This window comes from Physeter macrocephalus, chromosome 15, assembly GCF_002837175.3.
Source record: "Physeter macrocephalus isolate SW-GA chromosome 15, ASM283717v5, whole genome shotgun sequence".
Taxonomy (NCBI): Eukaryota; Metazoa; Chordata; class Mammalia; order Artiodactyla; family Physeteridae; genus Physeter; species Physeter macrocephalus.
Genome location: NC_041228.1, coordinates 18,148,540 through 18,164,588, shown reverse-complemented (window position 1 = coordinate 18,164,588; position 16,049 = coordinate 18,148,540). Strand labels below are relative to the sequence as shown.

The window sequence follows — 16,049 nt, the reverse complement described above, 5'->3', positions numbered from 1 at the left end:
GCCAACACAGATAGAAAAGGAATCGTCCATCTTCTGGTTACCGTTAAGTCAGTGACACCACCTTTCAGAGACAGAGAAGTGGCTGTCAGGGCAGCAGATGACACACTAAAGCTAACACTGAGTCCCTTATGCTTGTGCCACAGTTTACTGTGGATCCACAGGGCTGAGGAGTCTAGAGAAAAAGCTAGGTCCCCAATGGATTCAGAGCTGGGAGAGAGAAGTAGGCTTCTTATGTCCAATTCCTGTGGCTGCAAAGAGCTGTTGGCATAGACGATACATTTGGCAGAAAACTTTGGTCACAAATTCAGAAATGAAGCATAGTAGTTGTGAGCCAGGAATGCCTCAATGGTAAGCATCTGTGAAACTTCTTAATGTCCCTTGTATCCTGGTTTATTCCTGGAAAAATTCTCTTTATGGGACAGATCAACTTGATGAAAGATAGAGGGCCAGTAGAGCTCTCATAATAAGTTACTGGTTGATGCTTAAATATTTACAAGTCTTCCCTGTGATGTTGTATTATGGTTGATACCCAGTTGCATGAGACATCGTCTTTTCATTGCCGATAAAAATCTGCTGAAATACATGTTTGCCTTCTTCCTCCCTTGCTTTCCTATCCCCTCCCTCTCATATCCTGAGAGATGAATTCCAGAGAAATAAAGAGTTTTCTCTTTTCACACCCATTAATTATCCGGCAAAGTGCAATTTGAATGTCCTTTGGAACAAGACCTTTCTCTGAAGGTTTGATGGATTGTGTATAGTGACCTTAAGGCATTGACAATGAATGCTTTTTCTCTTTATCTCTTTGTACCATCTTTTATTTTGTAGGTTTTTTTTTTTTCCTGTTACAGAGTGACCCTTGCATTTACCATGGCTGCGGAAAGAAGCCCTATGTATTGATCTATTACTATGAACAAATTACTCTAAAACTTAGAAGCTTAAAACAGCAACACATATATAAGCATGGATTTTATGGGTCTGGGATTCAGGAGTAGTTTAGCTGGGTGCTTCTGGCTCAGGGTCTCTCATGAGGTTGCAGTTAAGATGTCAGTCAGGGTTACAGTTATCTGGAGGCTCAAATGGGGCTGGCAGATCTACTTCCAGGATGGCTGGCTCACTCACTATCAAGAATGATTAGCAGGGTCTCAGGCCCTCCCTGACTACTCTGCTTATTATTTGCATGAGAAGGATGAGTCTCTCCATAGGGATGCTTGGGTGTTCTCACAGCATGGCGGCTGCTTTCCTCAGAGCCAGTAATCCCTGCAAGAGAGCAGGGATGCGTCCACAGTGCCTTTTGTAACTAGTCCCAGAAGTCACAGCTTTGCTTTCATCATATTCTCTTTATTAGGAGGGACTCACTAAGCCCTGCCCATGCTCAAGCAGAGGGAGGCTAAGCTGTACATTTGAAGGGAGGAGCATAGAATTTGTGAATATGTATTTAATCACATTGTTCTAAATTAAACCAAGGTTTTCTGCCCTTGCCATGTAACCAGGGTGATGCTTTCATCTGTAAGAATGATTTCCATGCAGTCTGACTTCTAGCACACTTGTGAAGGGTTGGCTCATGCTGTGTCTGCCTGTTTTTGCCATTTAAATGGGTGTCTTTCTCTCCCACCTCCTTTAAATTATTCAAATGCAAGATGTAGCTTTTTAGAGGGAAATATAAGATGTAGATTTAAGCACCTTGAAAGAGTAGCACCTATTGGAAAAGGCTTTGTGTAGACTAACACTTTTCGTGTCCCTATTTCTGGAATCAATTGTAGTCAGGATAAAATCATTTGCCAGTCAAACACAAAGAATTATTTTAAAAAGTCATTGACAAATTAAAATTATCATTAAATTGTGTCCCCACTCTTCGTACTACTGTAATATGACTATTACAATAACAAAAAACTGTAACTGTTGTTTTGTTTTCTTTTTGCCATGAAAACTGCTATGGTTGTTTCTGTAGCTTAAATTTTTTTTGAAATCCTTAATTGGAATGTCAGTGTAGTACATTCCAGATTGTAGCAGATTCTTTGCATTGGATTTCAGTCCTTGTCTTAGGTAATGGGTAATATGCTGGAAATACTGCCCAATGTGAATGCCATCTCAGGAAGATATCTTTGTGTAGTCCCGGGTTATGTTTTCCAGTCAACTTCACTTCAAGTCTGTACCCTTTGCTCTAGCCAAACTGAACTACTCAGGGCTCTCAGTATGAGTCAGCTTTTGCTGCATAACAAATCACAACATTCTCAGTAACATACAACAATAGATATTATTTCTCACCACATGTCTGTGGGAGGCAAGGGCAGCTCTGCTCTGCTGGGGCCCTGGCTGGGGGGGCAGTAGCTCCCTAGAGTATGTTCTCCTTATGGCATTGGCACAAATAAACAGGGCAACCCACCCCTCAGTCATATTTCAAACCTCTGTTCACATCATTGCCCACTGATATCCCATTGGTTGAAGCAAGTCACACGGCCAAGTCAAAATCCAAGGGATAGGGAAATGCATGAGCCTGTTGCAGGAGAACAGATGCATAATTCTATTGCAGAATAGTGAAGAATTCAGACCACTATTTCGGTTTACCACATTCTTCATACATGCCTTTTCCTTCCCATACTCAGTGCTGATTCCTGTTGTGCCCTGTTCTTATAGCCTTTCATGGATTTTCACATGCTATTCTGACTCCCCAGAACTCTCTTTCTTCCTCTGGCTCATTCAGAATCAAATTTTGAAACTCATCTCAAGAGTCAGCTCTGCCAGACCACTCATCCCTCACTGTGGTTTATTTGTTTGTCCAGTGTGTTTGTTGTTGCTACGCTACATTGTTCCAGCTGGATGAACAGGTGGAAGATCTGAGTAACATCTCTCTCGTTTAATACTCCCTGGTCCTCAAACACATGCCTCCATCATAGCAGTTTCCCATTATATTGTAATTGTTGGTGTATTTGTCTGTCTTCCCGCTGGACTGTGAGTTACTTGAATGGGGCTGTGCCTTTCATCTCTGCATCCTCCACAAAGGAGCCTGAACACATATTTGACAAATGAATGGATGGCTGATCCCTACCTCATTACTGTGTAAAACACGTCATTTAGCACCAAGGTAGAATATACTTTCTTGAATTGTCCTTTATTGGTTTCACCTCTGTTAATCCTGTTTCACCAATGAGACTACATGCTCCCCGCAAACCAAATTTAATGTCTGTTTTCCTTTTATTCCTCATAATACCTGTTATCTGATAGTTATTTCATGACTCATAAGTGATTTATGGTGTTAATTACCACTTGGCTAGCTTTTTGGCTGCCATTTCTCATTCAACCCTAGAGCCATGATAAAAGCAGAAGCCCATGTGGTTTAGTTCATCAATCTAAAGACATCCTGTTAAGAGCCAATGACTGCCAAGTTGACAACGTCAGCATTTTCTTCAAATCATCATAATATAATTTTAGCCAGAAAAGCAGGGCAAAATTTTTAAATAGAAGTTTTGGTTATACTAGGTATATTTTATATGCATTTCCTAAATGCATAGAAAAAGCATTGGTTATTTCAGTGCCCAAATTTAAGTGTGTCTAATTTAGATGTCTGTGGTAAAAAGGTCAAAGGATCTGCTGCCTATATTGTCTCTGTGTGTGTGTGTGCGCGCGCGCGCGTGCGCGTGCGCATACACAAATAATCTGGAAATAGAGAAACAGAGAGACTCCCTTTACTTTACTTTTTATCATTTTTTCTTCCAGTTTTATTGAGATGTAATGAACATACACTGTATAAGCTTAAGGCATATAGCATAATGATTTGGCTTACGTACGCCATGAAATGGTTACCACAGTAAGTTTAGTGAACATCCATCATCTCGTATAGATACAAAAGTAAAGAAATTGGTAAAAAGTGTTTTTTTCTTGTGAAAATATTTTTCTCTCAGGATTTACTCTCTTGACAATTTACATATATAATGCACAGCAGTATTAATTATTTTTATCATGTCATACTTTCCATCCCTAGTACTTATTTATCTTATAAGTGGAAGTTTGTACATTTTGACGTCCTTCATCCAGTTCTCTTTTCCCCACTCCCTATCTTTTAAATGTAGAAATGTACTTTGTCATTTTCTAAATTTCTGGCCTTGAACATAAACAAGTGAGATGGAAGTATACCATGTACTAGTTTATAGGATAAAACTAAAGCTGTTTATATTAGCTGTGATGAACCATTTTCAGTGAATTTTTGACATGACTTTTAAAGCAATAAATACATTATAATAAATAAGTATACCAAATGCATTTGTGTAGATGGGTGAAAACATACATAGAGAAGATATATTCATTAACCCTTTCCATTTTCATTTGTTCTAGATTTAACTTTGACTTTAAATTATTATGTGAATATAGCAAAGTAATTTGACTTTTCTGGACTTTTTACTAGCTCAGAAAAACATGATGAGGATCCTAGATATAAGATGTATTTATCTTAATAGTGATTCTTCATGCTTATTATGAAGGGCTGTTGGCCATAACACATTTTTTTTTTTTTTTTTCCTGCGGTACGCGGGCCTCGCACTGTTGTGCCCTCTCCCGTTGCGGAGCACAGGCTCCGGACGCGCAGGCTCAGCGGCCGTGGCTCACGGGCCCAGCCGCTCCGCGGCACGTGGGATCTTCCCGGACCGGGGCATGAACCCGTGTCCCCTGCATCGGCACGTTGCGGAGCACAGGCTCCGGACGCGCAGGCTCAGCGGCCGTGGCTCACGGGCCCAGCCGCTCCGCGGCACGTGGGATCTTCCCGGACCGGGGCATGAACCCGTGTCCCCTGCATCGGCAGGCGGATTCTCAACCACTGTGCCACCAGGGAAGCCCCATAACACATTTTGTTTTAAACTCCATAGACCCTGGCCTTGTCCCAACGCCCTGACAAAACTCCCTTCTTTTCCGAGAGTGGAGAGCATCACATCACTTTTCAGTTCTGTAGAGAATAAAGACCAGACCAAGCTCTAATTTAAATATCTGTTTAAATACCATCAAATGGCTGAATATTCATGCTGAACCTACAATACTCATTTTTTAAGCTATAGCAATTGGCTCATTTTCCTGCTAACTTTGTATCATTTATCATGTTCCCAACAGTCAGTGCTGGAAGTGATATGGCATTTGAGGAAAGTAATCAAAACTTTGGAGCTGAAAGTGATAGATTGGCGTTTGGTCTGACATTCTTCTTATGTACCTATGAGGTCATAATATCAGTGGCAAAACTAGATGGACAAAACACCAGGATTCCTGGTGCCCTATTTAATCCCTGTTCTCTTTTGCTTCACCCCTGCAGCTGTGAACTGTCAACCTGCAAACAACGAGATAGGGTTAGTGTGTGATGATGAGCTGGGTATCTATCATCTTCTCTCCTCTCTCCTCCCTTCTCCCTCCTTCACTGCCTCCTCCCTTGTGCTTCCCCTGCCCTGCACTGCCCAAATGTAAGTGTGTCTAATTTAGATGTCTGTGGTCAAAAGACCTGAGGACCTCCTGCCTATATTATCATGTCTCTGAGTGATAGAAAACATTGAAGGGCAGACTATCCTGTTGTCTTGCTCTTGATCTGGTTAGTGGGTTCCTTTGGCTACTGGATAGCCCTACTTAATGATTCAGTGCGTTTTCCTCAGCTTTTCAGTGGGACTGGCACAGTGTTCATTGGTGGGGTTGAGCTCTGTGGGATTCTGGTCCACCTCAGCTGGTTTTATTGCTTTGTAGCATCCAGCAGAGGCAGACCCAGGTTTTGTGGGTCCCGAAGCTTAAACAGTTTGAGTTCCTCTTTAAGAAAAATATATGACTTACAAACCAAAAAAAAAAAAAAGGGAAAAAAAGGGTAGGTAGAAAGTATTGAAGGAGTTCTATGCGCGTAAGGGCCCATATTCAAATTCAGTCTGATACACAAAATTTGTCCTGACGTGGCCTAGACCACTCCCCAGCCAGCAGCCGCCAAAGCTATTCCAAACCATTTCTAGCTTCCCCAGCATACCCTGTTCTCTCTCATCAGCAAGCCTTTGCGTGTGCGTTTCCATCCACCCCTTCTTTCCTTGGCTAATGCCTGCTCTTCAAGACTTAACTCCAGCGGTCCGCGCTGTTGGAAAGCGTTCTGAGATTCCCCACAGATGCCTCAATTTGACGCCCTCCTATTTTGTTGTTGCAATTCTCATACCGCATTATAGCTACCCGTTTGTCTGTTTTCTCTACTGCATGGTGACCTGTGACAGGCAGGAAGGATGCTTTTGACTCTGAATTCTCAGTGTCTGATATTAGGACTGGACTGGGAGTTTGCTTTCGGTTTGCTCCTCTCCCTCCTTTAGCCGTGCATCACTGTGTTTCCAGGCTTCTTTGCCCTCTGCTCCTGGGCAGGTTCAGCCAATGGGAGGCACTGCGGAGGATTAGAGGGTAAGAGGAGGAGAAAAGTCAGACTATTTCTCCTCTTAGCCCCACCCCTGCCTTCTCTGCCACTCCAGCTGTGGCTCCAGCCCCTGTGTGGCTCCTGCTTCCACTGGAGCATCTCTCACTCTCATTCTAGATCCTATCAGAAGGCTCCAGGCACACCATTTCCTCTCTTTGTCCCTGCACACCTAGGGGTGATAGTTGCTTCCTGCTGCTGCTAATGTTATGGGTTGCCTCATCATTTCTATTGGGCTTCTCAGTCCTTCTGTCACCCATGTAACCAAATCCCTGTATTAAATTCCCTCTGCCTGAAAGATCTAGAGTGGTTTATCTTTCCCTGGCTGAGCCCTGAGTTATAGAGGCATACTAGAGGGCTAGTTGTTTTATGAAAAAGGCAATAGGGAGAGGGACCCTTATCAATGGTTTGCAAAGATTCTTTGACATTTAAAACCAATATGTATTTTCCAGTCTTGGCCACCATAGCACAAAATGTGGAGCTCCACATGCTGGTACTAATCCTATGGGCCAAGCATGTAAAAATAGCAGAGCCTGGAAAAGGACATAAAATACTTGTTGGATTGAGTCCAATTAGTCTGCCACCTTGCAGCTAGGTACTTGATCCAGTACCTTGTACCTAGCAAGCATTCAAGCATACATTGAATGAAAAACAGACTATACTTGGAATTTATCACCAGCCATTTCCCAGGCAACAGACAATATAATAACATAGCTGAAGCCTTGTCTCACATTTTCTGTGGCTTCTTGGTAGAATTACAATGAAAACATTACCCAGGCCTTGCATATCTGCCTGGGCATAAATTCTGAGAGTCGCTCAGAATGTCTGGAATAAAGAGGGAATGTCTCTGCTCCATGGGGTAGCATGAGACTCCAGCCTGAGTGCTTGCTGTGGTCATGGGACCATAGAAATGGGTACCATCTTCCCACTCGGAGTCCAACAGGCCAAAGAAAATAGGAAACTGATAACCAAAGGCCAGATCCTGGGCAAGTCATCAGTGTGAGCAGGATAAATCCTAGTAAAATCAACCCCAAGTATTGCTCAGAGCAGAGGGCAAGTGTGTAAACCAAGGGAAGTAGGTTGAGGAAATATGATAAGCACAGGGCTGATTTCTGAGTGTGGGACCAGAGAAAATGTGCAGATTGATTGGACAGGCAGTTCAGGAAGCCATCACTACAGCAAACAAGACAAACTCAGCCTCCAGGTCCAGCTTGGGATGGAGAGGCCGGGAGTGTTGTGGTTAAGTGTATAGACCTCAGAATCAACCTGCCTATGTTGAAATCTTGGCTCTGTTACTTACTAGCTAAGGACAAATGACTTAACCTCTCTGAATCACAGGCCTCTTTTAGGGTTAAGAGTAGTTCCTGCCATCTTGGTTCTTGTGAAGACTAAGTGAGTTTATACATGTAAAGCATCTAGCATTCAAAACCTGGTGAGGCCATTTATAGGAATAGCTGACACACCGACTGGTCACATTCTTGGTTTGTCAAAATCTGCAATCAGACCTTGTATTTCATTCATTCATCATATTTCTTGAGTGATTAATATGTGCCTGGTACTAGGAATATAATGATGAACTAGAACAAACATGTCTCTGCCTTAGTAGATCTGTAAAAGAAAATAGTGGAGGGCCAGTGTTAGATTAGTAGTGAGGAAGAATCAGGTAGCCCTGATGTGGTTTCTAATGAGACTTTTTTTTTTTTTTTTTTTTTTTTTGTGGTACGCGGGTCTCTCACTGTTGTGGCCTCTCCCGTTGCGGAGCACAGGCTCTGGACGCGCAGGCCCAGCGGCCGTGGCCCACAAGCCCAGCCGCTCCGCGGCATGTGGGATCCTCCCGGACCGGGGCACGAACCCGTATCCCCTGCATCGGCAGGCGGGCTCCCAACCACTGCGCCACCAGGGAAGCCCATTAAATGGTGTTTTTTAACATGTTTTTTTCATTCCAAAAAAAAAGATTTATCGGTTGTCATGGACCTGAGTATTCCTTCAGTCTGAGAAACACAAGTGAAGACATCGACAAATATTGATATATTAGCCTACCTGTAGTTGGAACATTTCATAACTTCAAGGATAAGGAAATCTAAAATTGTCTGTTAATATATAACTATATCCTTAAAAGCTTTCTTTTTTTTCTTTTTTTTCTTTTAAGGCATCTTGAGGGGCTGGAATATTCTTTTGAGGACCTTCCTCTCTTACTTTGACTTGTATTGCAGATAATAACAAATGCCACTTGCTTTTCTCTTCATAACTAGAAAATTAAAACAACCAGACGTTCTACTCCCCAGTCTTCCCCACCTTTTGCTTTCTTTGTGAATAAGCAAAGGATAGGTCAGGAAACTCTTATCAGGGGCTTATTCCCAAGGATACTGTCCTGGATGTCGTCTTCAGCCTATGTCTTCCACTTGTGGAGAATCCCCGAGAAGCCATGTCCTTACCATTGATCCTTAGGTACTGTAAGGTCACGGGAGGCCTCTGAGTCACTGTGCATTTAATCATGCAGCCTGCTGTTAGTCATCGGTGTATTTTCTTGTGTTCTAATTCTTTAAAAATCAGTGGTTCCCTGTGGTGAAAGCAACTCCAACTGTCACAGGAGAAGAGGCTATTTCTGCTAAATTTCCAGATGCACATTAGGGCACAATTGTTTGCAAGTGAGGGAGCATCTACCTCCTATTAAAAACAGTACTCACAGGACTTCTCTGGTGGCACAGTGGTTAAGAATCTGCCTGCCAATGCAGGGGACACAGGTTTGAGCCGTGGTTTGGGAAGATCCCACATGCTGCGTAGCAACTAAGCCCGTGTGCCACAACTACTGAAGCCCGCACGCCTAGAGCCCGTGCTCCACAACAAGAGAAGCCACTGCAATGAGAATCCCACACACCACAACGAAGCGTAGCCTCCGCTCGCCGCAGCTAGAGAAAGCCCACGCGGAGCAATGGAGACCCAACACAGCCAAAAATAAAACAAATAAATAAAAAGCAAAAAACCAAAAGTACTCACTCCAATTATTACCCAGTTAGCTAAACTAGTAGCTATTTGGGTAACGCCCAGTAGACGTACTCATGGTGATTTTCTGTCTGAACAACTTGATTTAGCAATTGAGCATTAGATGTTGGCTTGTCTGAGTAAGTTATGTGATTTTTAAACTCAGATGTGATTGTAGTTTTACTTTTGAGAACTAACTCTCTTCCTGTCAGTTCCTAGGAGAAGAGTGAGTCTTGGAACAGGAGGTCAGAGGCTCGGTGGTCAGTGCCCTGCCCTCTTCCTGCAGTACTGGTCTTTTGTGAGCTCAGAAAACACCCCCAAGGCCACATGCAATAGGCATGGATGTTAGGGAAGCATTGAGGTGGATGGAGCAGCCCTGAGGACTGCTAACAAGGAAGAAGGGCTTTTTTAAAGGTGACAGGTATACCTTGACCCCAAGAGGTGGTCAACAAGGGACACAGAAGACATCAAAACTTCAAACGAAAGGACAATCAGTATATGTGCAGTGTAGAAAAAAACTGCTATTCCCAGAGCAAATACTACATCAATACCTTTCTTTCTGGAAGTTACAAACCAAGATGTTAAAACTAATTATTTTCTAGGACTGGAGTCCTTGCTTTTTGTATCTTCTAATTTGCCTACAGTGAATATGTATTGCACTTAGAAGGGGAAAAAAAAGCTGTTTGTAACTTGAAACACTTTAGATCACTTGCATGCCTGCTGCCTATCAAATTATTTTCCTTTATTTATGTTCCCTCCTAGGCTTTGCCAGTTCACACATAATTTCTTTGTAATTACGAAACGATGTAGTTCTGCATTCTATTATTTCAAAGTATTGTTGTACATGAGAAACAGATACTAGCGATTTTCTGTGATGTGAGCCAGGGTAACCCAGTCCCCAGTCTGATTCTCCTCTCTGTCTGACGAATCGGGCCTCAGTATAGCATGCTGTCACATGTTCCGGTCTTGTGATAGGACCCATTTGGACGATGAGGTGTCAGAACATGTATTTCTCTGTTTTTCTGCCTGTAAAAATGTATAGTTTGTTAACAACACCGTAAATTATTTGGAATAAGAAGTTTGTTCAGTGGAAAAGAAACATGAATAGGTTTAGATTTTTATGGGGCTGAATCAGCCAAATCAAACACAGGCTTTCCTGAAGCTTCCAAGTTTTTAATGGAAACTCACGCTCTTTAGAAATTTGCTGCCTAATTATAATTCATGCCTTTTGCAGATACATTACAGGGTGGACCAAAAGGAAAATGTTAGCTATGTCCACTTGTGATTTCTATTGTGTTACTCGTGGAGTGCCAACTGCGTACGTCCAATGGCCTGGTGCGTGCAAGGACACAGGCCAGATCCCTGCAGGCTGAGCCACTTCAGTGGGAGGGAGGACGATAAACTTGCAGTATTACAAATACAGAGGACAAGCTCAGATACAGAGCCAGCCTTCTGTATGTGGCTGGGCAGAAGTCACCAGTGTCAGGATTCAATTTAAAAGTCCCATGATAACCATAACCCTAAATCAACCCTCAACATTGTCTTCATCAGCGATGTCCTTTCGAAACCCGGAAAAACAGAACCACCCAGATTTCATTTCAAGGAGAACTTTCTTTTCTTTCCTTCTTTCTTTCTTTTTTCTTCTTTTTTTGAATAGGTTTAACTGGTGTGAAGGGAGATAAAGGAAATCCAGGCATTGGAACTCAAGGTCCAAGAGGCCCCCCTGGGCCAGCAGGTAACTCTTCCTACCTAACAGGAAACTGCAAGATGGAAATCCTAAATCTTTATATTCACTTGACATTGCAGGTGAGGCAAATGGCAATATTACATCCTTGTGTCCAACTGGAATGGCTATATTTCTCGTTCCTTTCATTGGAAGGCCAGTTTGTTAGTAACGAACCTCCCAATACACAAGCCCCCAAAGATACAGCATATTCTGGGATCTTTTTGGTTGCATGAGTTAGGCTGGGCTAGGCTATGCTGTAGTAACAAATAATCCCCAATGCTTAGTGGATTGATACTTACCCAAAGTTTGATGTGGGTAGGGTAACTTTCCCCCCATTTTGGAACCAAAGGCCTTGAGGAGAAAGATAAAGGAGGCACATCAACTTCCTGAATGCGGGATGAAAGATGTCATTTCCAGTCATATTTCACTGGCTGAAACTAGCCATATAGCCCCAGCCGACCTGTAAGGGAGTCTCAAAATCTAGGGGAACACATGGATGTTTGATGAACACTCGTAATTTCTGCCACCATGGTCATCTTACTGAATGAGTTTTGTGTATTTTACTATGTGCTTTTAGAATGGCCTCCAGATGATCATACTCTTTTATTAAAATTATAAGTTTACAATCCTATTGTATATTTACAATCCCCGTCTTAGCCATATTGAATCAAATGACTTACCGATTTTTCTTTCCAACCTAATGATGATTTTGGAAAATACCTTTTGTAGGAGAGATTCCTAATGCAATGGATTCACTTTGAGTATAAATACTCCTGTTATTAGAGATTGTATGAGGAACTGATCTAGCTCGTGCCTTACACAGAATGAGTGGTTGGTGAATGTTAATTGAACGGAACTGAATGCATCTGAGAGTCACAATGCTTTTCAAATTTAATTTTCATTTTGGTTCTAGTTGAAGAGTTTCATTTCTAGTTGAAAAAGGCCTTCTAAACACTGTTGGAATCCAGGCCTAAAGCAAAACAAAACAAACGCATAAACCAGAAAGATTCCAGACTGACATACTTCTTAAATTCACAAAAATTTTAATCCCCCTCTCACTTTCACTCAGTGTAAGTTCTCAATTGATTCAAGCTAGCCTAAAGAAATTTTGGATTCGTATATTGGGTCCAATTTCAGAATTCTCATTTTTCTCCTCCAGTATAATTTCTTTCAAATTTAGACTAATTTATCTTGGGCCATAAACCAGTGTAAGTTATAAGGTTGAGATCAAGTGTGTTCATGTGTGTGTGCACGTGTGTGTGTGTGTGTATGTGTGTGTGTGTGCATGCCCATACATTGAATTCATAAGGAACCTGCATTGGGAAACAGAAGCTCCATAAAGAAAACAAGGTTGACAGTGGTATGCTCCTTTCCCTTTCACATCCAAGAGATGATTAAAAAAAAGACTACATTTTGCTTTCTGGTTTCCTGAGCTGATTGAAAGCATTGACCTCCAGGAGAATATGTGATTGCAGTATGATCCTCTGTCCAGCAAATCCAGTTCAGGAATAGAACTCAATGAGTAGAGAGAGGCAGATCACCCTAGCTGTTAAGATGTGTAATATGGCTTCTTGTAAGAGTTAGTTTACTTCCTGGTAGTCTGAAACTCACCCCGTGATGATAAAAGACCAACTGTTTTCATTGGTGGGTACTTTGTAGGACCTTCCGGGGAAAGTCGGCCAGGAAGCCCTGGACCCCCTGGATCTCCTGGACCAAGGGGTCCACCAGGTCACTTGGGGGTGCCTGGACCACAAGGTCCTTCTGGCCAGCCTGGATACTGCGACCCCTCTTCATGTTCTGCCTACAGCGTAGGAGGTAAGTGTCAGCCCTTGCGGGCTTTGAGCAATGTCTTACTATGCTTAGTATCATAATGGCGAGGGTGCTATAAAAGCAGACCTATTATGGGCAGGAAGCAGAGCTTGAATTGCTCACTACCTTTTAAATTATCCAGAGGCATCTTCTGTAAAGTACAAATTAATATAGAGGTTACCCCTGAAGAGGAAATTTAAAATAATACCACCTCTAAGTCTTCCTTGCTTCCAAATGGCGATCCACACAGATTTGGCCTCTGACCTCATATCTGATCATTGAGAGACATGTTTGAACATTCTTTGGGGCCTCTCATTCTGTGTTATTTCTGTGGTGTGGCCATGATGTCCTCTAAAGTTTTACTCTTGTTTTGGGGAAACCTCAAACTTAGAACTTTCCCCGTGATTAGGAGGGCCCTGGAGATACTGTTGGGTGACATCCTGCCCACCACATGCATTTTAGGTCACCAAGGATTATTTTAAGAAACCAAAGTGGCCATGCTGTCCTTGCCTCTTCCTAACTACTAGACTGAGATTCTGAAAAGATTATGCTTCCTGAAAACATCTGTGGTCTGCATGCTGGAGGGTTGTGTAATGGGACATTTTCTAACATAGTCACACTTGGAAGCATCAAGAGAAAGGTTCAAAGACTGCTTTGGGGCAATGAACTTATTAGCCAATGAATTTAAATTTTCTGCTTTAGAAGAAATTTAACCTTATTTGCCAGAGGGACTGGTCAAAGTTTTGCTGATGTGTTTTTCTCTGTTCATCTCTTCCCTCCCCTTTCTCTCAAATTTCCCTGTCCCTTATTAAGATCTGATCCCTTACAATGATTATCAGCACTGATGTGGAACTCCTCCACTGATTACATTGGCCTGGGCAATTGGCTGCAGATACAGAACTGTCCTGTTCACCACCACCACCCATCCCCTGCCCGTAACAATGGGCACTCTGTTTCCCTGCCTCACCTGCTTCCCTACCTGCTCCACACACATACAGTGATAAGACTGGAACTTAACCAAATCACATGTGTCAGTTGTTATAGAAACTGACCGCTCCATATCAGCCTGAGCGTAGGTATAAGATTGTCTACCAAGAATTATCCCAAGCTTCCCTAGGTGAAGGCCCAGGAATAGTTACTTAAATGTGTCTTCTCCTCTTTCCTGTACCCACACAAATTGCTGGGCATCTTTCTCCCTGACCACCCTACTATCCATTCTTCCTCTGATCACCTCCCCTCCCTACTGTCCCCTGGTGTTAGACTTCTAACATGAGATTGGTTTTTAAAATTTATTTTTCTTTCATCATTCTGCGGATGTTTCAGGGTTTCTTTTGTAAATAAAACATGTGATATTTAAGCAGTTGGCTGTGATTCTAGTTTCCTAACAATTTCTGCAGTATATCTGTACCTTCCTTCTTTCACTAACCATCTGAAACCTCCTGGGAAAGGTGCAAGCAGTGTGGTGGGTAAAGGTAGCTACTACTTTCTACCCAAGCAGGATATCTCTGTACTTTAGAGACTATGTCTCTATGGACACATATTAGGGGAGGATATCAATTTATGGTTCCTGGGTTCTATCAAGTCCCCACCCCCACTCTTCCTCTCTAGCTCCCCATCCTGATCAGCCAGAATTCACCCCTGTCCAAGATGAGCTGGAAGCCATGGAGTTGTGGGGCTCCGGGATCTGATAGTCTCAGGAGAACTTGGAGGACCAACCGCAAAAGCTCCTAAGGCAACTTATTCAAGAAGAATGTCATTATGTGGTTTGTATGCTACCTTTGGGGGGGCTCATTTCACCAGCCTACATCTCCTCCTTGGACATTGTGAATAATATTGTTATATTAACAAAAAGTATGTTTTAAAAAATTCCCCTTAATCCATGACACCATAGGATTGATTTCTCTTCGTTGTTTTAACGGCATGCTCAAAGAAAAATTGGCCAAGAAGTTTGAACTCTGGAATCTTTTCTGTGTTAGATGATCTCAAGTCCTAAAATGCAACAAGACAGATATGACTGTCTTTGAGGAAAATGGGGTCCCAGCAGAACAGGAATTCAAAGGGGCTCGAAGATTATGCTGTTTATCCTTATCCCCTCTAGGAATGACCTTGCTGAAAAGAAAGAAGGGACATGATTGGAGAAACTACCTCTTGCTAAATTGATCTGTCCAACTCTGAGATCACTTGGTAACTAGCTCCACTGGTATCCAAGAATATGTGTTAGAATATAACCTTTCTGAATTTGGTGATTGTAAAAATAGATTTAGTTTTTTCAGTGGCTTTTGACATGTAAAATAATGACTTGCCACTGATTCTGATGGAAAAAGATCCAATTTTGATGAACAATTTATCCAGCAGTATGTTCCAGAGCTTGCCCTCCTTAACCACATGGATTACTTTGTACATGCAGATATATTTTTGCAAACCTATTTCCATTCTTTTTTTAAGCAAATAAAAATTTAAAACAATGTATGTGGATTTTTTTTATTTTATTCCATTTCTATATGTCACCTTAAACTTTTGTAGTCTTGGCTTAGGTTTAACCAGAAAAACGACAGCTGCCTACCTTTAGACACTCATTCAAACATTCATTCATTCATTCATTCATTCATTCATTCTGAGTGTGGTAGGACACTTAACAGAAAAAGGCAGTTGACTTGACCCTAACAGACTGATAGAATTCTATTATTCATTTATAACCTACCAGACAGCAATGACTGAAAATGTAAGACTGATGCTAAATAAATGTTTGCCTAAAGAACTTATCTTCTGGTTTTAAGAAAAGCCTGAAAAACTCTAGAAGACAAAGAAGAAATGAGGTTGAATCTAATAGATTCTAATTTCTAAACTATAATTTGTCTTTTGCTCATAAAGGAAAACACTAGGTGTTTGAAAAAGATCTGGGTTCTATTAATTGTTTGTTGAAAATAGAAATGAAAGAGAACCATAAACTGAACGTATATTCCTTTTCCTCTGTAGCATCTCCCTAATAACAGGTAATTGTCGGAAGTAGGGATGGGGTCATTTATCACCAGAAGCTGGATTCTTCCTGGATCAGGAAGGTCTCTTGAGCTTCTTTGGGTCCCCTCACCACACAGATTGGTTTAAGACCTTCCCATCTAAAGTATTCAGACG

General features: G+C 42.0%; 1 protein-coding gene across 1 annotated transcript in view; it reads left to right on the top strand.

The window, feature by feature from the left end:
• Positions 1-15,359, top strand: part of COL14A1 (collagen type XIV alpha 1 chain) — a 265,739-nt gene extending 250,380 nt beyond the window's left edge. Inside the window, exons 46-48 of the mRNA XM_024129388.3 lie at positions 11,040-11,117; positions 12,768-12,923; positions 14,526-15,359. Of these exons, the coding sequence (XP_023985156.1) occupies positions 11,040-11,117; positions 12,768-12,923; positions 14,526-14,605 (314 nt within the window). The 3' untranslated portion in view covers positions 14,606-15,359. The remainder of the gene's footprint in view (positions 1-11,039; positions 11,118-12,767; positions 12,924-14,525) is intronic.
• The last annotated feature ends 690 nt before the right edge of the window (positions 15,360-16,049 follow it).